This window comes from Haliotis cracherodii, unplaced genomic scaffold, assembly GCF_022045235.1.
Source record: "Haliotis cracherodii isolate W230 unplaced genomic scaffold, xgHalCrac1.p SCAF_10, whole genome shotgun sequence".
Taxonomy (NCBI): domain Eukaryota; kingdom Metazoa; phylum Mollusca; class Gastropoda; order Lepetellida; family Haliotidae; genus Haliotis; species Haliotis cracherodii.
Genome location: NW_027266265.1, coordinates 14,291,798 through 14,316,409, shown reverse-complemented (window position 1 = coordinate 14,316,409; position 24,612 = coordinate 14,291,798). Strand labels below are relative to the sequence as shown.

The 24,612-nt window shown below is 37.6% G+C and overlaps 1 protein-coding gene across 3 annotated transcripts in view; it reads right to left on the bottom strand.

Annotated features, from left to right (window-relative positions):
- LOC139454090 (C-Maf-inducing protein-like) overlaps window positions 1–24,612 on the bottom strand; it is a 109,486-nt gene that overhangs the window by 82,192 nt on the left and 2,682 nt on the right. For all 3 annotated transcript variants that reach the window (XM_071235587.1, XM_071235588.1, XM_071235589.1), the window contains exon 2: window positions 5,958–6,086. In XM_071235587.1, coding sequence (XP_071091688.1) covers window positions 5,958–6,086 — 129 coding nt within the window. The remainder of the gene's footprint in view (window positions 1–5,957; window positions 6,087–24,612) is intronic.

The following is a 24,612-nucleotide window of genomic DNA, read 5'->3' as shown; positions in this document are numbered from 1 at the left end:
AATACTTTTATGCAAAGCAATCATCGTAAATTGTGTTTTGATATTTGCCAGTAATGCCAATAATATATTTCAGTAAAAGGCAGGACACACCACAACATATCCTGATAAAAACAGAGCAATGAAAGGGCTGTAGCATATTTCACATTTAAGATTACACTTTCTTAGTCAAGTACAAATTTTAGGTTTTGTTTGGGTGGAGTGCCATCCAGGATTCAAATCCACACTCTTATAGAGCAGCAGCCAACCCTTAAAAAGAGGCTTATTAAGGAGTAACCCCTTCCCACAGTAGAACAAAGCACAACATTTTTTTCTGAAACATGGCTGTCATATGAAACATGGTTCTCAACATGTGTTGCTTGAAAGCATCTTCTATAGGTAAACATTGTAGCTGCCTTGTCAAAGTTGAAACACACAAAGATTTGTTCCTTTCAGGGACATAAACATGATAAATCCAAAGCATGTTTACAGCTAGGTATGTTTAAAACCTATTTTTTTTACCATAACACATTATTACAGATTCCATTGGGCGTAACAGCAAAATAGCCGTGAAAATTATATGAATAGATCACGGAAAATCTGTGAAAAAGGTACACATGTCCTGCCCTACCGGCAACACACGCCACAATTTGCATGAACAGTAAGCGCTGTACGTTGCCTTCCATGCGACGGTTGTCTTTAATGAAACCACAGAACCACGTAATGGACCAGACAGAAACTCCAGTGACACCATAGTGCATTTACTGCTTTTTGTGGAAACTAAAAACCGATATGTTAATTTGTAATTACGTCTGCAAGTGCAAAGTGCAAAAAGGTGTTTGGAATACAGCATGGCTACATAGCCACAATATTGTTTTTATGCCATGAGTAAAGATATTTCTCAGATATATCTCGATCATATTCATTTGTTGTTACTTTTGACTACATTTGACAGTCTAGACATACCAAACTGTAGGTGTTTTGTGGTTCAAGTGACTTTCTCTTATGAAGAAGCATATATTTAATTACAGATATAATCATAATAGTTCACACCTTGGTTATTGAGGGCAATAGTGTATTCATAAATATTCTGATGTATATGTCAGATTATGAGGTTTAGACACTTTTATGTAGTCTTTGAATGGCATTTAGAAGTAAAACAAATAAAGAAGAAAATTTATGGATGTAAACTTCTTTATTATGAGGAACATTTCGGAGTTTCTGCTTACTCCTTCATCAGGTGAATTAATGCTGTGAAGCAGAGAGCATATTTATGTACCTGTAAGAACAACAGAAGTAATAAGATAACAAAGGTGGAAACTAACGAAGGGAAGCCAACAGTTAATTGGCGCTGATAGATGACAGCAGGACTTAAATTATCACTGATTGGAGGTAGGCAAACGGGAGGCAGGGGGTAATAAGCACTGGAAGGTAATAGCAATAGAAATGGCAATGGACAAATGGAAGCCAGCTGGATAATTAGCACAGACAATAATCAAAGCAATAAGTCCCAAGCACTGGGCAGATAGGTTCCCTGGTCAACGTTCATGGCTGGCTGGAGTCTCCTGATGTAGTTTCTTCTGTAGTTTTCTTTGTCACCAGTTGTTGATATAATATAGGTGTGATATATGGTACGATGGTATGTATGGTATGTTATGATATGATAATGGTATATGAAATAATACTATATAATATGATCTTATAATAATGATACAATATATGATATTATGTTATAGAATATGTTGTATGATATAACAAGTTGTGATATGGTAAAAGAGAAATTATGAAGTTACAGGGTATGGTATTGTACTGTATGTGTGAAATTATGTGACTGTGTTAAGATGCGATGTGGAATGACGCGAGGTGATTTGGTGAGATATGTACATAAATTGTAAAAAATTGTATATTCTTCAAACTGTACTATAGGCCTGTGGCCTCTTCAGTACGTGAAATAAAGATTGATTGATAGACAGGACTTTGGAGGCTTCCAACATGATACTATGGTCTTGGTTCTTGAAGATGTGTTTGGAAATAGCGGATTTCAGGTCTAGTCTGTTGACAGAGGTCTGATGTTCTTTGAGTCTGGTGTTGTGGGGTCTGAGGGTTCCTCCAATGTACTGGTGACCACAGTACTTACTTACTTACTTACTTTGGAGATTTAACGTGCGCTTTCCGACTGACGCGTATTTCGCACACGGGCCCGGCCAGGCCATTTAATGTGTTTCCGAAAGGGGCGAGGGTGGTCTGTGCAACCCAAGAGGGGGCTTTAGGGGTTGCTTATATAGAATTTGGGAATTTTGAGATTTGGAATAGATGCCGATGGGGTTGGGGAGGAGAACTAAGGGAGCTGGGTATGGTGGATGATTGTTTGTTTTTGTGATTTTGATTTGGTAGGTTATTATGGTTTTAGATGCGTTTTATTAGTTCCGTTTTTATTAAGAATACGCCTAAGGCCTTGAAGTTTTCTAGTTTATTTTGTGGGTTTAGTATTGCTTCTAGAGTGAGAGCCTTGTTTATATTGAGGGTGGTTTGTAGTGCGGTTCGATGTGTTAGGTAGTGTGTGCAGTGGATGAGTGCGTGTTCTGGGGTTTCTGGTTGTTTGCAGTGTGGGCAGTTACCTGTAGTGTGTTTTTTAAATTTTTTTTAGATTTTTTTTAGATTTTTTTATTTGACCACAGTTGCAGGGGATCTGGTATATACATCCTCTGCGCTGCTGGTGCCTCTGCCATTGGCCCGAGACTGTTAACTGTTCCATTTGTCCATTGCTAATCACCTATCAGTGCCAATTAACAGTTGGCTTCCCTTGTGAAGCTTCCACCACTATTATCTTATTACGTTGTTGTTCTTACGGGAAAATATATATGTTCTCTGCTTTATAGCATTAATTCCCCTGATGAAGTAGTTTATACTCCGAAACGTTGTGTTCCTCAAAATAAAGAAGCTAACCTTATTTCCCTTTCCCTTATGTGTCTTGAGATTGAGTCCACCGTATCATCTGCTTCTCTATGTGAGGGGATAATAACATACAAATCTTGTCCTAATAAATATCAAAGTAAACATACACCGGAAATACCATGCAATTCAGAAAAAACACATACTACAACGTGAATGACAAATTGACAGCATTCTAAGAATATCATAGCATTATCCCTCCTAATTACCATGATTAAGGATGCCTCAAAACTTCATTCATACAAAAAATATAGAATATACAGTTTCTTGACATGTTGCCATGGTTTCTGCAATGCAATATCACACTGGCCAAGCTGACAAGCTCTTGTTAATAAAAGGCTAATTAATGTACCTAATTCTGGTAAATATCTCACAATAAATCAAGCCATATTTCAAATCCTATGTGGGAAAAAATCTGACTTTGATGAATTTATCACAAATAGTCTCAATGACGTCAGCAGTTTGCAGAATCTTTCATCTGTGAACCCTTAGATCAAACACGCATGCTCTGCAAGTGCCATGAGGGAAGGTTCCCCTAAAAATGTCTGCTGATAGATCTCAATCTTCAAGCAAGGTAGAACGAGATTCACCAAATATATATCATGCTATATCCTAGCTGTTGATCATTAACAAATGTCTGCCAAAAGATGAAAACCTGAAAGTACAGCAGTAAGGAGCAGATTTTAACCAAGAATGTACATTAAGATACATATGTTAAATCCTAAATGTTGTCCATCATGAATTATCTGCTAAAGAAGTACAGCAGTAAGGATCTGGTTTTAAGTGAGAATGTATAGCATAATTTATCATACCTCCATGTCAGAATGATTAGATCTCATTAGTCCATGTCATCTTGATAAAATATTGTGTGTCCTGCCTTGGAGGGAAATAAATTTCATAGCGGGTTAAGAAATATCTTATACCATGCCATGAGCATGTTAGGCTGCACATGGATTTCTTAGATGCAGAATAAATACCTAATACCACGCTTCCAAAGAAAAGCTGAATGCTTTTTCAAAATCAAAGAAAGAAAGTTCATTTCAACTCAATCAAAAATTTGTTTTCTATCAATTTTGAATTTGTCATAATTTATTCACAATGTCATATTATAACAAGCCTCAAGGCTCTGTACACAGAGGTCACGTGAATCAGGAAGAAACAAGGAAACAGCATTATCACTATCCCATGGAACACATTAGAATTTTTATTGTTCATATAGTCGTGACTATAAACTATACAAAAAGTGTTCTACAAAGCCTTAAACAACCCAACAAAATGGGCATCTGACCAGCGAGGAGACAACTGGAAAACCTTGTTGACAGCAAGGGGTAATTCCCCTGAATCCTCGCATTTGAGTTGATGGTGCTTACTATAACCTTTCACCTTACAAATTCATCCGCATGTGTAAATGTGTATGCACAATTTTGTAGTTTGGTATAGAAGAAAATATGTGTTTGTATTGGATTTGTAACAATGAAATTCAGTTCATATATTTAACAGCAACAACCCTTATTTTTCAGGCAAATTGCATATAAAACAACAATTTGAAACTACTCCCTACTCCCTTTGAAACTACTCCCTAATACCTATGTATTTGTTGTCATTCACTTGATGCTCAGTTAATGACTTTATTACAGGTATAATAAGTGGTAGAAGTATTCAGATTACCTGAAAATATCTCAATGATGTTCACAGCTGCCTATGAGGGCTCAAGGTAATAAATCACTCAGTGTTGCATTATGTCATGGGTAAGTGTTCAAACTAAGATTCTGTTTTATATCCTTTGTATAGCCTCAGATGTATGGGATATTGTTCCTTTATGTGGATATCTGCAGATACATTCCTTCAAACAAGGTATTATATATATATATATATATATATATATATATATATATATATATATATATATATATATATATATATCTAACTTTTGTCGGTTGTAATTACAATATTTGCATTTTTTTATTGATTTGCAGTAGCAAGAATTTAATGGCAATTTAATGGCCAATCATCATGTTTTGTGATAATTTATTTCACATCATTACTGATCAAGGCTGTTATCACCTGTTCATTTAGGGAAGGGAGATAAAAATGAATTTAAGACACTATAAGAATGGAAGGATGGATGGAAGAATGGACAGAAGGGTGGGTGGAAGGATGGACAGGATGGATGGATAGAAGGATGGATGGAAGAATGGACAGGATGGAAGAATGGACAGAAGGATGGGTGGAGGATGGACAGGATGGATGGAAGGATGGACTGAAGGATGAATGGAAAGATTGCCCAAGATTATGAATGGAAGGATGGACTGAAGGATGGATGGAAGAATGACAGAAGGATGGATGGAAGAATGACAGAAGGATGGATGGAAGAATGACAGAAGGATGGATGGAAGAATGACAGAAGGATGTATGGAAGAATGGACAGAAGGATGGGTGGAAGAATGACAGAAGGATGTATGGAAGAATGACAGAAGGATGTATGGAAGAATGGACAGAAGGATGGGTGGAAGAATGACAGAAGGATGTATGGAAGAATGGACAGAAGGATGGGTGGAAGGATGGACAGAAGGATGGATGGAAGAATGACAGAAGGATGGATGGAAGAACGACAGAATGATGGATGGAAAGATGGACAGAATGATGGATGGAATGATGGACAGGATGGAAGAATGGACAGAAGGATGAATGGAAGGATTGCCCAAGATTATGAATGGAAGGATGGGCAGAAGGATGGATGGAGGATGGACAGAGGGATGGTTGGTTGGTTGGTTGTTTGTTTAACACCGCACTCCGCAATATTCCAGCTATACGACAGCGGTCTGTAAATAATCGAGTCTGGACCAGACAATCCAGTGATTAATATCATGAGCATCGATCCACGCAATTGGGATATGATGACATGCATCAACCAAGTCAGTGAGCCTGACCACCCGATCCCGTTAGTCGCCTCTTACGGCATTGCTGAAGACCTATTTACCCAGGGTCTTCACGGGTGAAGCTGACATGAGAAGGTGTTCCATGCCTACCTGTAGTAATAAAGATCCATCTTGTATGGTAATCCGTATACAGAATTTCTGTCCAGCATCCCATCGAGATATTATGTGCACATCTTCTATTCCGGAATATGGTACTCCTAGTTCCATGAAGCCGTAAGGCTGAAACAAAACATGCAATATGATTACATCGTAAAATCTTACACTGCTCTTATGAAACTAGACTAACATCTAGTCTCTGATATGAAAATATCTACAGAAAAACATAGTTGTTGAAGTATCCTGATACAATATAAGGAACTCAGAGACTCTCTTTATATTTTTTACTCACTCACATGAATTTGGTATAGTCATATGTGATAGATACAATTTATGGATAACAACTTCTTTAATACTGTAGATTTCCGTACAATGTCCCTCATTCAGTCTTGCTTGACAACAGTATAAGGATCTATACTGAAACATCACTTTTTACAGTATTAAAGAAGTTGTTATCCATAAATTGTGTCTACTTTGTCATCCGTAAACTTCTAAATAATGCCTATCAAACAATATGTGATAGTGGTCTCCATAAACATGAGTATTATATTGTGTTAATCAGATCCTGCCTTCTACATTTCAAGACTGCTGTATAACACGCCTTTGAGGTTTTGGTTGAAAATGTAAAACCTGGGTGGAGGGGTGCCAGGGAAAAGCCGAAGGCATGGGGGGCTATTCCAATCCCAAAGACTTACATTTTCAGCTAAAGCCGACGAGAAGTGTTTTCTCTGACTTATATTCTGTTGAACAACATTTATTTATATTTCTTTAATATTTTCTTAATATAAGTGCATTACTACAGTCTGAAAAAAGCCTTTACAATCTGGCCAGGAAATATAGGCTAAACATGTTAGCTTCTAATGGACCACCTATTCTCAACCAGTTCTAATGGTTCAAGTTTCTGACTACTGATTAGGAGGTTGTGGGTTTGATTTCCATCATCCATAATGAAAAAGTTTCAATTCTTGTCTTTAATTTTTAGAACATTGGACGTTGGAAACGCAAAGTCAAGTCTTCATCTTACTTGGAAAAGCTCAAAGCAGGGATGAAATCTTACTGGGAAAAAGTAAAACCTGATTCCTGGTCTTACTGCCTGCCTGCAGAAAGAACAGTTTGGTTAAATGGCAAGCACCATCATGTAGGTGTGTATATAGCATACACCATGTATCCATGCACACTGACACATTTCCCAGTGAAAGTGTGTGTATTTATACAAGCATTCTGCATTCTGCATTCAGCCTGGCAACACTGCCAGCCTGGTTACCCTGTCCCTGACCTCAGCAGATCAGAATCCCCGACATTTTATTCCCATTCTATCAGCTCAAGTAAATAAAGTGTCCCACATGACCAGAAGTGCTATACGCAGCTAACGTCTCAATAACTCCATCAAGGCGGTCCTGGGTTCAATTTGGCCTGCTTATATCCAAGTTCTTCTGTTGTTGGTTTGACTGGGGTTCAGTTTGGTAGTGCATAGATCAAAGTACTTATACTGGTCGGACCTGGGTTCAATTTCCCCTGGCGATTCCGGGTTAGAATATGTCCTCAGCAACATATGCTTGTCACACAAGGCAAGTTCCTGGACCTGGTGGTCAGGCTCGCTGACTTGGTTGATAGCATGCCATTGAAACCCGCTGAATTGGATCATTGATCACAATATCAGTCACATAATTTGTCTGGTCCTGATTTGTTTATTTAGAGACAGTCACCATATACCACAAATATTGCTTAGTTCAGCATTAAACAACAAAGAAGCCAACTTGGTAGTGCTTAATACAACTTTATAATGGTCCAGCCAGAGTAAAATGTCATGTGGCAAATATCCCCAAACTCTGTAAGGCGGGTGGGGTGAAAACTGTCATTTGGCCAGAACCACAGTACTTAATATTGGATGCCTGGGATTATCTTGTCCTTATCTCAATACTCTTTACATGGTGGTCTGGGGTTAAATTGTCAATAGGCTAATATTTCAGTACCCTATACAATGTGGTCTTGGGTTAAATTGTCACTTGACTGATCAGATCCCATACAGAGTGGTATAGGGTCACATATCATCCCCATAACAACTGTTTAGCTGTTGCAGTGTGAACAAACACTGCAGGTGATTAGCTGCTGAGATATGCTTCAAGGACATGCCTTAATTGAAAACTTGATATATCCCTATATTCATAAACATATATGCCAGACAATTATCTTGAGAATGACCAATTAGCTGATTGACATGAACAGTCATGACCTATGACCTCTCTCATATATGAATCTGATTTAAATAATTTAAGTTGTTCCCCAGAAATCCACATCAGGAAAGTGTTAGTCTATGGCAAGGATAGAAAACAAATACTTGTGTTTCCAACTGATCGTTTCACCCACGACTCTGAAATTTGTGTATGTAACAAAATGCTAAGAAAGTGAAAAGCTTCTATTATATATACATGCATAAAAAAAAAATATATATATATATATATAATCTTACCTACCTATCCTTCTGATCATGTTTAGGCATCCTACATGAAATACATTTTTTCTTCGCTTTGCCTTCCCTTTCACATCCTTATATTAAGCTATTGTCAATAGTCAATTCTATTTATTAGTGAGTGAGTTCGGTGTAACAATGCTTTTTACATTATTGCAGTTATATTACAGCGTGTCAGCTTAGTGTGGGAGGAAAGCCTGAAGTGATGCAGGTCTCGGACGTTTACTACTTCAGCATGTTCAGTGAAACCCACAAGCACGGGTATGGTGCTGACAAACCTTGAAACATAATCCAATCATAATCAAAGTAAACCACAATCATAGGTTTCTGGTTCTATTCATTAAGTCTAAAACATCAATGTTATTGTCCAAAAACAGCTTACACTTACAGCAAGGCCAAGTGATCTTTAACTTCTCAAAGGTTAAATATGTAGACTGTTTGTTGAACTGGACCTGACTTCTGACAAGAACAACCAATAAACCACATCAACCTTTACCTGTTGATGTTAGAATCTCCGCCTCCATCAGCAAGTGATCTCAGTGCTGCCAGTGTGGTAACTACCACATTCTAATATTACCTTACAAGAGACCTAACTCAAAGGCTGCCAAGACTACTCGAGACTGAGGTCCTTAATCTGGAAATGTCATCATGACGGCGAGATGTCAATCATGAAAAACTCATTAAAGCCATGACATCACTGAAGACTGAATATTGGTTTTCACCATTTGTAACTATACCAACAGGAAAAAGTAACTGTGCTTCATTCAATAAAAAATATTCTCTGAAATTAAAGAATGTATCTCTCAATACACATTCATCTTCTAAACTTTAATGGCATATGATTCACAATTTGCATGTGCATGTTAATGCACGGCGCACAACTTGATTGTTTTCGTGTTTGTTGGGAGCAGGACACTCACATATATGGATAGTACATGTGAACAGCACACAGTGATTGATTTCATATCAGATGCTAATGAACCTTTGTTTATCTGTTAACAAGCTTATGCAATGCCATGGTTTGCTGAAAATCAATGTCAACCACAGTGGGTCTGCGGCAAACAGGAATGGAGCCAAATGAAGTTGCCAGATATTTTGATATTCATTGAAACACAATGTCATTTCTTTGGAGACCTTATCTACAGCAGCAAAATACTCATGACTTGCCTAAGTCAGGTCATCCATGTGTGTGCATCAACAAGACAACCATATTCGGTTGGTGCATCTCCTGCGTCACTGACACATTAACAGATCAAAGAATCCCTGGGTTAACCAGTTAGTGGCAGAACCACATGCAACCGGTTGAGGGAGTACAACATCCGAACCCGACATCAAAGATACGCCCAGTTGTGTATCCACATCCACGCTTAGCTTGGTGTAGGCAGCATCTGAGGTCCAGAAGACTTGGACTGTATATTGTTCACAAATGAGTCCAGGGTCCCCTTCTTAGCGCAATGATGATCGTAAGCCTTCATTTAAAAATGGGTGTTACGATCAACTTAGTGCTAAGATCGCTTTGTGGAACGGGGCGCTGGTTTCAACTGGACAGTTCGGATGGTTGTGCAAGGGTCTACAAGCGTCCAGGAGAATATTTCAGTGATGCTTGCATTACGTTGTCAGTTATCATGGGGTTGCCTCACCACTTATGGGAGAACATAACCCATCCTTGTTAATGACAATTTGAACTGCATGCGCTACTGGGACAACATTGTCTATGTTCTACCCTTTGTCCAAATGCAAGGATGTAACGTCACATTGCAGCAGGATAATGCCCGCCCACACGTTGCACGTGTTGAAACAGACGTTTTGAGGCAGCATAACATTGCTGTACTGCCATGGCCGGCTGTTTCTCCAGACCTCTTCTCCATAGAACATGTCTGGGATGAGATGGAAAGATGCCTGCAACAGAACAATAGCCAGCTGGAAACACAAGCTCAGTTGGAACATTATCTTCAGTTGACATTGGTGTCTTCATTGCGCCATTGCTGCCTTGCAAATGGTGGTCACCCCCGATATTGACATTATTTATTGAGTTATTACACAACCCCTCTTTCAGGGGGTTGTCAATCTGTCTCCGGTTACCAGTTTTTTACATACCAGAATGTATCAGACGAATGACCTAATTGTATGTTGTCGAACTACCAGTTGTCGGACTTTCAATTTTGTGGAAGCCTCGGTGGCTGAGTGGGTAAGATCGTTGACTTCGTGTGCTGGCGATTAGGTGCCTCGTTCTGGTAGTGTGGGTTCAAATCCCCGACAGGACTCAACCCAAAAAGTACGAGAATCTAAACTTTACTGAGAAAGTGTTATCCCAAATATAAAATTTGTTACATTTGACCACTTTCTAGATGGCATTGTGAATTCATGGCTTTCAGCCATGGGAGCTTTGCCGATTTACACTTGTCAGAGGGATACACATAGTACGTGATCTGGAGTACCAGTTGTTGGACTTTCATTTTTGTGGAAGCCTCGGTGGCTGAGTGGGTTATATCGCTGACTTTGGAACATCTGGAAATATATTCATGATCCCTAGCTTCTTTTCTAAAGTATAGCTACAATTTTACTGCTGCAGTCACAATGTAGATGAGATGGTGAGATTGTCCAACAATCCATTATATGGCAAACATTATCTGCCCACATTTCCTGCAGCAGGATTTTCCTGTGAAATTATTGTGAGTGACACATATTTATCTGGTCATGTTGGAGAAATGTCATGTCAGTCAGGTTCACTGCACATGGGCAGAAATAATTACATATATAATAAAGATTACAAAACATTGTAAATGAGAACTAAATCAAGACGGTGCTAATTCTCACGAAGTCTTGTGCCAAGTGTGGTCAGTTTACTACACAAGTTGATCAACCTGTTATGGCTGTCACCAACCAAGTATGACAATATCTTGGTGTTTGGTAACCTTGTCAAATAATCTTATAATGTCAAGCAAAACTCTGCTCACCGGTGTAGTGAAAATGTCCAGTTTGCTAACAGAAGTCATGGTTAACATTGCTAATTTATGCTCAAAGGATTGTGCTAACTTGTGCAACAACACATGGAACCTGAACAATCTTCATCATTGCCCCGGCACATGTCATTTGAAAATGCCTTTCTTGGAATTTCCTGCTTTTGATTTCATGGAAGTTTAAGATCACATGTCAAGCAGTTGAAGAATTTGAGAAGATCCGGGTTAGAATAGGTCTTCAGCAACCCATGATTGCCGTAAAAGGCAACTATGTTTGTCGTAAGAGGCGACTAACGGGATAGGGTGGTCAAAGCTTACTTACTTGGTTGATGCATGTCATCGTATCCGAAATGCGTGGATCGATGCTCATGATATCAATTACTGGATTGTCTGGTCCAGACTAGATTATTTACAGACTGCTGTCACAACAGACAAAACAACAAACAAACAATGTGAAGGATTTTTCATAGCTCAAAAAGACAGCGGTCTTGGGTGGAGAAATTTAGTTCTAACAAGAAACCTGAAAAAGTCCAAATATTATTGTTTATTGTTATTCTGCCTATACATTTATGTCACTTTTTGTAACACCAGACTGAGGAATAAGAAGATAGAAAAGTAGTTCTTCCTGGTTAGCTGTATAGATTATTATCACACAGCTGGACATTTTATAAACTTCCTTGTCACTCATCAATACTCCCTACACAGCTGCATATAATGTTAGTGAATAGTGTTTTGTGTGGTAGTAAATATAGTCTTATATTACAGTTATTGCCTGGCAACCTTCAAAGTGTCATCAACCATGAAGGCAACTAATCAGTTGCTGATGGGACATTAAACTACAGTCCACCTCATTATGGGTACTATAACAAACCAAACTGATCATATTACAGGTGATAATCTATCAGTAAAGCATACTGTAATACACATTGATGAGGGTGGGATAACAGTTTATATCACTATATTTATCAATCCTCAAAGTTCCATCAATCATACATAACACAACTTGATTGCTAACAGTCCATTTAATCCACAGTCCACTTCACTAGGATACTATTACACATCAAATCAGTCATATTACAGGCGATGATACATCAGAGAACAGAGAAAATATTTGTGTGCATGTGTGTGGGTGTGTGGGTGTGGGTGTCACCTTTAACTGCTGTCAACCAGGACATATAGAGTAAGGGAGGTTTCACACCTTCTATATTAGAAATACAGCAATTGTGGCAATTTTCCAAGTTTGGAAATGGTACAGGGGCCCCAATGATGGACTTCAGAAAAAAAAGTTCAGGTCCTTAATGACCCTCATTTATTGTAAAACAATATGGGTCCCCAGGACAGATATTTCGGACACTTGGCCTACTTGTCTTTACAGGTATCAAACTGCTTTCAAGAAGCAGTCAGAGTCGTACCCTATGAGGGACACAAGATAACAATTCTCCCCATTTGACAACATGTTGAGAGATTAGAGGTGTAACAATACGGGAGGGTCACAATACGATACATGTCGCGATACAGGGGTCACGATACGATATGTATCACAATACAGTGTTTACTGGTACAAGCTAAGCCAAGTTGATGTCTTTCTGCTCTCTAAAAGATGTGACAGTTGAAGAAGATATAAAGTGTTTATTTACTGTTACAGCAAATTGTCAGCAATACAGTATGTTTTACTGAAACAACAAACTGGCTTTGAAACTGTTAAACGTATTTCATGTATTTTCTTGAGTATAGTGCGCACCCATGCATAATGCACACACCCCTCTAGCGGATTCAATATTTTGGAAAAAGAGAAATTTGAATATTATGCGCAGAAAAAAATTACACCGTACCCCTTCAGCGAACTTCGTCAGTACAAATTCGAAATTTGAGATAAAAATATCATCAGACATGTTGATTTACCGTTTAAATTGTATTTTTTATTCAGCTAGGCATTGTTTTATATCCAGGGATTAAGATTACCTTATGTATTTTCTCGTAAACTAAGCCAGAAACAGCAATCAGCTGTACACATGTTTTCTTGGAATCTACCAGAGATTCGGTCAAGACACACCCAATGATATAACTTTACAGGATTTAAAATGCAAGGATCGGCAAAAGTTGTATCTGAAACTATTTTTTTTATCAGGAATAATATATTCCAATATCTTGTTAATTTAGATGCAGCTTTTACTAAACATATTTAAAATAATAATAACCCTAAGCAAAGCAGCTGATCGCTATTGCCGGGTATTATTTTTTACATGGAACCAGTCTGACCAGTCACCGTCAACTGTTTTTTGGAAAAAAAAGTGTGCACTATCCTCAAGAAAATACGGTAAGTAAAACTGTGGTATGAAAATAGCGTATGTATTGCGATACATGCTTTCCAAATCGATGCATCGTATCGTGGGCTGTGCATCAGGATACAATACTGTATCGCCGTATCGTTACACCACTATGAGAGATAGTGACGATTCACATAACCACCTTTAATCTTAACAACAGTTTTTGATTTAGACCCTTGACATTAATCACTATTAAATACATATCACTGCCTCCACATGCAGGATCACAGCATCAGCTAGAGACAGACGAGACAGCTAACCAGGTTCCAGTTATATCTTGACATTAGTCATGAACAAACAGCTGGAGCAACTAATTTATTTCATCTAAACAGATATTACCTGTTTATATAAATTAAGGTTCCCCAGGTGGCATACTGCCCATGCAATAAACCTTGTTTGGTAGCCTAGAAATGGGGAGTCAGTCATTGTGCAGGCTTCGCATTATTTCTACATGGACTTTGTGCTAAAACATAATAAATCTTTCTTTTGCCATATTTATCAACAGAAGCGTCTCCCAGTAATTATCATGTGGAATAACATGAAGAAGGTCATATGATAGTTTAGGTCAGGACACCCCTTGGCAGACATTGATGATGACCTCTAATACCTAGGTAATGTTTGTTTGTTTGCTTGTTTTATTGTTTGTGTAATGTAACACTATTCTGGAATATTCCAGCTGTATGATAAGCATGATGCCTGTGGGGGTACATCTTCATGCCTGTGGGGTCTATCTTGGCTGAATAAAACATTACCACTATTTATGGGTAAGCATGATAAGAGAGATTTTAACCTTAAACTTCACAGGGGTACATATTCAGTACCGTATTTTCTTGAGTATAGTGCGCACCCATGTATAATGCGCACCCCCCTCTAGTGGGTTCAATATTTTGGAAAAAAAGAAATTTGAATATTATGCGCAGAAAAAATTTACACCGTACCCTTTCAGCGAAGTCCGGCAAACGAAGGGGTGCTGAGAAACTTCGTCAGTACAAATTCGAAATTTGAGATAAAAAATCACCAGACATGTTTATTTACCGTTTAAATAGTATTTATTGTTCTGCTAGGCATTGTTTTATATCTAGGGATTAAGATTACCTTGTGTATTTTCTCGTAAACTAAGCCGGAAACAGCAATCAGCTGTACACACGTTTTCTTGGAATCGACCGGTGATTCGGTCAAGACACACCCAGTGATATAACTTTATAGGATTTTTAATGCAAGGATCGGCAACAATTGTATCTGAAACTATTTTATTTATCAGGAATAATATATTCCATTATTTTCTTAATTATATGCAGCCTTTACTAAACATATTTAAAATAATAATAACCCTAAGCGAAGTAGCTGATCGCTATTCCCGGGTATTATTTTTTACATGGAACATGTCTGACCAGTCACCGTCAAGGCTCACGCGCACGTGAGCACGTGAGCGCGAGAATTTCATGTTGACATAGAATCGTCAAACAAAAACAAATATGACTTTTAACGAGTCAAAGTATGTCATTTATGATATATGTATCCATTCTCTGTCAACTAAAGTTCGTTTCAAGGCGTCAATAGCGGTATTCTGACCGTGGTTGCTGTTAATAACGGTGAGTTGTGCGATCTTCCGATCGCTTCACACACGATTTCGCCGAAATTAATAAAAACAATATTATAAGGAATTTTGAATAAAATTAATGAAGTAAGTTACAAACATAAGTCCAGAAATACAAAGAACACTTTTTATAGACAGACAGTGTAATTACATTATTATTTTGCGTACTTCAGTATGGATTTGTTGACATGGTATTTCCGGTGTTTCGTGCTCACGGTACGTAATGTCTTTCCATGGGAGGAAAAAACATCCAAACTCATAATTCGTGTATAATGCGCACCCCCTTCTACACAGCTGTGTTTTTCCGAAAAAAAGTGCGCACTATACTCAAGAAAATACAGTAGTTAGTCCTGAGGTATCTGGTGTAAGATGGCAATTGCATTCATTCCTTCATGTTTGTTTGTTTGTTTGTTTGTTGTTTAACGCCACACTCAGCAATATTCCAGCTATATGACAGCGGCCTGTAAATAATCGAGTCTGGACCTGACAATACAGTGATTGAAATCATGAGCATTGATCCACGCAGTTGGGATCGATGTCATGCATCTACAAAGTCAGCAAGCCTGACCACCCGATCCAATTAGTCGCTTCTTACAACAAGCACAGTCGCCTTTTACAGCAAGCATGGGTTGCTGAAGACCTATTCTTCACGGGTCCTAAAGAGATCACCAGGGCCACTTGGAAGAAGTCCATGGAAGAATAACAATAAGCTTTAGAAAAAATCATCTACAGTCAAGTCACATTACATTAAAGTGGTCCAGTCCCATTTGATGGGGTTGTACTAACATTCAACATGATGAATGTTGAATTTCTACACGGCAGAACAGTAAACATTATACCTGACATTGATCAGGAAACTGAAAGCTGACAGTTTCCATAATTTTGTTCCTACAAAAACACACGCTCAAAGCTCAACTATCTATCCTGTTTATGACCCGTCTTAAACCAGTGATTATCAAGATGACAACATGTGTCTACTAGACAAATGCTGCTGGTATATTCACAACACTTACACCGTCATAAGCAATGTCATGATTTTCATTATGACTTAATATATCACTGCTCAGGGCACCGACATTGCCCAACCCAACTGACTGCACAAAAACTGCCCACTAAGCAAACAACCAAGCATGAATAAGGAGTCAATCTCTTTCAAATAACCCTCCTGTGGCGTGTCTTCTGGCAAAACGTAAAATTTGTCTGAACCACTTTATTTTGGTCTTAGTCTACCCCATATTTTAAAAAAATGCTGTTTGACTCAAAAGATATCTAGCATCTTTTTATACTAAAGATATTTTAGGAAATTAACCACAATTTTACAAAAATAATTCAACAAGAAACTGAATAAGTCTGGCCTAAATATAAGTCTATACAGTCGTGCCTCGTTTATACGGACACTTGCGTCACTTCACAATTCGTCCGTATAAACGAATTTCCGTATAACTGAAACCAGCTTCTTACTGGAAGTCTGTCATGGAAGTTTGAACTTTACCACATTTTGAGGTTTGAATTTTAAACAATAAATCCAAATTGTCCAGATCGCCTGTGTTCTCGTAATAGGTAATCAAGGTCTCTATATAAGCCACGAACTTGTGCTTGGGGATTACATGTACAATAAACAAGCTCGTCTCAAACGTAACTCAGTGTCACTGTGTTAATTGACTTCTCACGAGTCAAAGGATTACCATCAGCGGAAAGATTACCACCAGCGGAAGTGTATTGTCCGGATAAGTGAGACAATTTTGTGTGCATTTCAGTGTTTTGTGTATGAAAATGACCGTCCGGTTCCGGAAACTGAAGTTCCGGATATACGGGTAAATTTATATAGTCATTATTTCGTTTTGAATGAAAATCGTCCGGAAACCGAGGTTTCCGGATATCTGAAGTCCGTATAAGCGGGGCACGACTGTATAAACAAACAAACACTATTATGAATGTGAACACTGAGTAGTTCTTATCCGCACATGATCTTTTGCCACTCTAATCCTGTACACCCTGTTGTGATACATGTAACATCTGTGAGTGAGTGGAAAAGTACGGTTTTATGCTTTTTTTAGCAGTATTTCAGTAATATTACGTCAGGGGACACCAGAAATGGGCTTTAGATATGTTGGGAACTGAACCCAAGTCTTCATAATGACAGGCAAACACTTCAACCACCAGACTAGCCCACCATCCAACAAATAATTGTATCATAGCTAATGAGATTAATACATGTGAGTCAAGATGGTTGTCCTGGTTTAGTGAAGGTAGATATTTGTGATATTTTTAGCACTTAATTTACTGTTTTACAGATTGTAGAGAATTTCCAAGCAGATGCTAGTAAAACATAATTGTTTGGATACCAGGAGAAAATCTCAACATGAGTGACAAACCTTTCACTTTGCATAATGCGAGCATATACTAAAAAACTGTTCAAAAGAAGACACAGACACTAATAATGTACACATGACATTGTCAAAATATTTATCGATAAGATCTAAATAAAGAGTTATTTTAAAAGAAATACTGATTTTGGATTTAACAGCCCAACATTCCTGTGAAATAAAATAATCAAACTTTAACAAGAACAATGGATTCTTGTTTAGAGGGACAATACATTTTCTGACCGGTTACTAAACAAAACTTAAAATATTCTGAAACGCACACAGAAAATATCTCTACTTAGGTACCTAACCATGATGCCATTTGAAGCGAGGGTCAGATTGTCCAAACTAACAGTGTTTCACAGTTGGGACCTGTGGCATGTCATGATGACTTGCTCAATATTGAGCTATGTGCAAACTTCCCTTCAAGATTTCTGTACATAGCAGTTGTAATGATATTTCAATGATACATCAATACAATCAAGTGTGAGCCAGGCAAACCAGTGGTTGACACACAAAGTGAGTGAGTGAGTGAGTGAGTCTCTCAGATTGATGAGGGATGCAGGTTTTACACATTTAACACTTAAGTAAAAACCCACAAGTACAGGTATGGGTCTGACAAACCTCCAAACATAATCAGGGCGAAATGGAATTCCTACCCACAATCCTAGGTTTGTGGCATGGCAACTATGCACAGCGAATTGCTTGAAATAATTAATCAACTGGAATAGTTTCCAAAGGCTTTTTACTTGTCCTTGTGATTTTTCACTGGCCTTGAGATAGCATACATGTCACATGCTGCAGTCTGAAAAAAACATTCTAAACAATATCAGTTGTATGATAACTAAACAACATTTAGACACATTGATGCTTTAGTTGAACATTGTTTTATTCTAAGGCTAAGCAGTGCACTCCTTTTTGGTCCTAGCTTTGTTTAGAATTTATTTCGGACATATTGCAAGTTGCAGGTGTGTTTTCAAAGCAAATGAGAGAACATCACAAAATGGGGCACCCTGTGTCAGGGCTTACTCTATGTATTTTCAGACATGGGCCCTTTACGTGAAAGTTTCAACTATTCCAGAGGTACACCCACACTTGCCCATACAGCACAATGTTTCAATGCCCCATTGCATTTGAAAATATGCTCCTTTTTTAAATTTAGGGGCTAAAAAGGGCCCCCACCCTAGAATTATCCTTGCTGTATACATGGCATATATGATCACAAAGTTGTGACCCACTTGTGACATCACACAAATGCGATTTCTGCAACACTCCCTCAGAGCAAAAGCTGGTGTCATCGCAACTTAATTCACACATATATATTTTGTCACATTTTCTTCTTGCTTCGGCATCTTCCTTTCCAATTCTGCATATTAATCTTCAATGCTTGCTATATCTATCTATATCGGACAACAGCTTTCAATTATATCCTTTAAAATCCTTTACTGATCAACTGTACATAACAATAACATGAAGAAAACCACCCTCTGGCTAAAAAGAATCTGCACCAGCATTAATCACAGCATTAACATTTTTCTCTGCTACTGAGAAAGTTAACTGTCTGTCTGTCTGTCTGTCTGTCTAAACGTACACAAGAATTTTCATCTAAAGATTTCCATGAATTGATGCTGTCATTGGAAAAAAAACAAGCATATTTTTCATCTGTCACAGAAGAGCTCACTGTCATAGCTAAGCGTCATAAGTAAGACAATGATACAATAGGCTTAATACAGCCATAATTCTTGTCGTAAGTTGCAGAGATTTGTCTTACCTTCGACAGCTTTGTGAATAGGCCTCCCAAGGTATTAAGTAACTGTGGCATGTAACAATGGTAAGTTTACAGGTGAACATGCAGCCCTTCATTAGCATCATTAGACCTGTCCTGCAGGAAACATCACACCACTAGGATAACCTGACAGTGCTGTCATTCACTGCTGCTTGTTTGCTTGTTTGTTTGTGGTTTAACGCCCCACTCAGCAATATTCCAGCTATATGACAGCAGTCTGTAAATACTGGACCAGACAATCCAGTGATTGACATCATGAGCATCATTGTACGTAGTTGGGATGCTATATGACGCCCGGCTGTAAATAATCAAGTCTGGACCAGACAATCCAGTGATTGACATCATGAGCATCGATCCACGCAATTGGGATCGATGACATGCATCAACAAAGTCAGCGAGCATCACCACCCAATCCCGCTAGTCGCCGCTTATGACAAGCATAGTCGCCTTTTACGGCAAGCATGGGTTGCTGGAGACCTATTCTACCCCGGATCTTCACAACAACAGTATGTACATGTGCAGTAGTCATGTGCTCGTACTTACTGCTCTCTCGCACAAAGCCTGGAGCTATATTGGGGCATATTTCATGCTCAAAAGTTTGGCAAATGAGATATGTCCAAAATGATAGAAAATGTGTTTGTTACTAAATGAATTTGCACACCAATCCAATATCCAAAATATACAAGAAGTTCACAGCAAAACCACTTGATGTGTCCATTACGAGATATCCACACACATTAAGTGACCAGTCCAAAAGTTAATTCCTTTTGAGACATCCACTTTTACTCTTGGACCTCTTGCACAAAGCGATCTTAGCGCTACAATATTGTAAGCCTATGTTTAAAGATCGCTTTGTGCAAGATGGCCCAGGACTTTAGAGGCCTCTTTTGTCACACATTCTTGTGTTTTGCCCTGATTTTTTAGAATGTTTATCAACCAAAGCCTATTTACTAGATTGACTTACCACTATTGCCGGCGATGATAAAAATAAAACACTACCATGTGAAAAGACTGGATATACTTCTTTTTTTTCTTTTCTTTTTTCTAATATTTTTTATTCAATTCAGTATATGATATGACTGGATATACTTAATGAAAATAGAATAGGTTTAGTTTTATTACTCTATAAAACACTGTGTAGTCAAGAAGGTTGATTTTGTCCCATGGAAAACTTGCAGGTTCTTTAACTCCTCTTCCTCTAAACAAGGAATTAAGATTTTTATACATCAAACTTTTGTACTGGTACCTATCAGACTTAAACCCTCACACAAATTTTCTACCTTGATATTTTTCTAATAATTATCACTGAAGGTTTTCTTTGATATTTATTACCTCCCAGTAATGCAAACAATAAGCTACAAATAACCACAAATGAAACAATGTTGCAATACAAGATCATTATCAATGTTAGAGAAAAATATTTCTATTTGTCTAAGTTGCAACACTTTGTACCAGAAGTATAACAATGTATAATGAACCCCCTGTTAATAAAATACTATGAATACCGTACTCGACGTAATAAGCGCCCCGCTCTAATAAGCGCCCACGGCGATATTTGCTAATATATTGGCTAGTGAACAATCCCAATTAGCACCCCTTCTGATTGTTCAATGTACAAAAGACTAATTTATTCGCGTATAATACGCACTCGTGTGTTATATGCACCCTTAATTATGGGCAATTAAATTCTAGAAAAATATATCTGTCGTATATAAACATTTCAGGCTGTCAGCATAAACCACAAAATTTATCTTTCAACTCTCTTTTTTCACCAAAATAATATTCTAATAAGAGCCCCCTATTTCTAATTTTGAGAGCGCCCTGGGCGCTTATTACGTCGAATACGGTATAACAAAAATAGGAATACATGTATTAAAATGTATTACATCTGACCTATTCCTGAAAGGCATTGTTCACAAACAGTTCACACATAATTAGGATATAATGTAGAGAACTCAGGTCAGCCTCACCTTTACAGTTCCCCCCGTCAACAGGCCTATCCCTATATTTCAGGCCCACCCCCATGCTTCAGGTGTTAATCCACCCCTCACGTCTATGCCAGCACACCTCTCTGTATCCCCCATGCTGTAACTGTAATATTCTCATTAACAACCCACAGCATGAGTGCTAATACAGTTTTAAGGGGCCAACAATTTTCATACTCCAGAGAGTACTGTTTTTGTTTGTCTATTGTTTAATGCCACACTCAGCAATATTCCAGCTATATGACGGCGGTCCGTAAATAATCATATCTGGATCAGTTAATCCAGTGATCGACATCATGAGCGTCAATCCACACAATTGGGATACAATGATATGCATCAACTAAGGCAGCGAATCTGACCAACCTATCCCGTTAGTCGCCTTTTACGAAAAGCATAGTCGCATCTTACATTTATCGTAATTTCAATCTTGAGGCAAATACATGTACTTCACTTTTTTCATTTTTTTTCATTTATCATGACTAAGACATCTTTATTTATATCATTTTTCCTGTTTTCATATAGAAAAGGTGTATCGGTATATAATCTACATGGTGGTGAGTATTCACATGTTCTATATTCTTTTTTAAAATGTGGACTCAATTAACTTCAGGGCTTACAGCTACTGTGCACACAGGAGACTCTCAACTTCAAGACTAGTTTATTAAAGGATTCCCCCGGCTCAAAGGCCGCCAACCCCCTTCTGACATGGGATTCAGGGGTCTATTAAGAGGGTATTTAGTACTCAGCGATGTGGTACGCGGCACTCATATATAATCTTATTTGGTATGCAGATTCAACATTCATAAAAAAAGTCATGATGTACACAATAGTATTCTTCATATATTTACTTTTTTCAATATTTTTTAATCAAATTTACTTGAAATCGCACACTTTTCTCAATGCTTTTTAGATTTCTGTGGAGTAGTATACTAGTTTCAGCGATGAGCAAATGAATGAAAAATCAGATGGTATTCGAACTTCAGAGAAGGAGGGGGTTGGTACCCTTAAAAAATGTAGGGTAGTTCATACTTCATGTTTTGTGATTAAAATAAGAGAGACCTTTCCTGCAGAATCAGACAAGGGTTTCAAGTACGCAAGACCATGAACTGAATATGCGAGTTTATGTACACCAAAATTGTGCCAAATATATAACCTTAGCATGTAATATAATCAATGTCCTTTGTAATTGTTGTACGAGGGGAGCCAGTTATGGATTATATGTAACAATGAATGCAAATCTTATTTTTGTAACCAAGTTCATTTAGTTTGTGTTGATCTCTCATAGACAGATGCCTAAATATGCAAGAAACACAAAATGGCATGTTCAGTCAGTTTCCTTTTCCTTCCTCGCTGACATCGCTTACTTCAAACTTCCTCTTTGCTAAATCTGCCTTTTCGCTTGGGACATTTCAGGAAATGACTCTTTTGGTTGATGAACAAGTATACACAATACCCAATTTTGCGTCTTCAATATGCCGAGAATAACGGAAAATAATTTCATTGTCATGCAGAGTAATGCACTGTAAACAAAATAAAATGGTGGATGTCTCTCCATCATGGCGTCACAACTACAGCTTGGCCTCACGCTGGGATTTCAATATGTATCCGCTCTAGTTGTGGAATCAGGGCAGTTGTTTGTTGCTTTTTAGATAATTATGAAATCACATGATTCTTTTATGGTGTAAATATGTACTTGTTCGACCATTTAACATGCTTTAAAAAGATTTGTTTTCAATTGATCTCCTGTCAGGACCAATTTTTTTTTATTTAAAAGTTTACATTATAATGATGTTTTGAGGAGTATTGTGCAGTCCTACATACTCCTGTGTTTAATCAACGCCAGATCAGATCAATGTTTAATGTCTGTGGATCAGTCAAAATCGGCTTAAGGAAGAAAGAGAGTTAGGTTTTAGGTAGGTATGACAAAGGCATATATGAAAAATGCAGTGATTTTGTTGATTACGGTTTTAATCCTATTATTCAATTAAATATACTATTACCATGAAAACATGTCCCATAATGCTATGATGATTCAACATACCACAGACATGTTGTCCATGTACTAAATTACTAGTGTGAAAAAGATGTATTACCAGTACATGTTATTCCACATGCTACATACAGTATTCCCTAACTGCTATGCCCTAAAATATAGCGCTAACTTGGTTATAGCTATAACACATGGCTCCCAAAATTTACTGACATTTTTAATAAACTCAAGTTTTACACCTACAAAATATTTTTTTCCCATAGCCAAAAACTTTATCACCTGTACTTGCATCATGTACAATTTCATAATGATACATGCAGAAATAACTGAATTTATGTACCAAATTACATTTTCAATATGGCTGCTGGAAATTTGTGAATTAAGAAGACTTCACTGATAACAGTATATAAGTACCATCCAGAATAATAGGGTTTCACTGAACTCCAGTTGAACCTGAAGTGTATTGAATCAGTTCTTCAACTACAAAATCAAACATCAGTGTTGATTTACAGTCTGTTGTTGAATCGGCTATTCATTACAAAATATCATTTAAGCCAATATTGTACTCAACACACATTACAAAATAACATTTGAACTTATATTGTATTCAACAGACATTACAAAATGACATTTGAACTTATCTTGTACTCAACAGACATTCAAATCCTATCTACAATTAGTACAACATTTTGATCCCATTACACCCACCATTCCTTTGTAATCATTTCCAGTAGATTTTAGCAGGAATTTACCTACGATTTTAAGCCAATTGCCCGTGGCAGGCAAACTGGGGGATAAAATCATTATTTTGTTCCTAATTTAGATTTGTTAAAAGTTATTAGTATCCTAAACTTTGAGGTATTTTAACATTGCAAAGAATAAGCTCTAAAGCCTCTTCCTCTTTATCATGTGTATTGTCCTGTTATCAGTGACATACAGTTACCTCTGTCACTTACCTCTACAAAGCCATAATTAGTCATAACTTTAACATAAATTAGGATATTTTTAATTACAATTTGGGAATTTTTACAGACATTTTCTCCAGGAACCAGAAATGAGCCTCTGATCAGGTCTATATAAACCACTGCTTTAGTGATGGTGCACTGTGGCTCAAACTGAGTTGACTAGACAAATAGACATTTTACTTGATTGTGGCATCAGTCCAGTG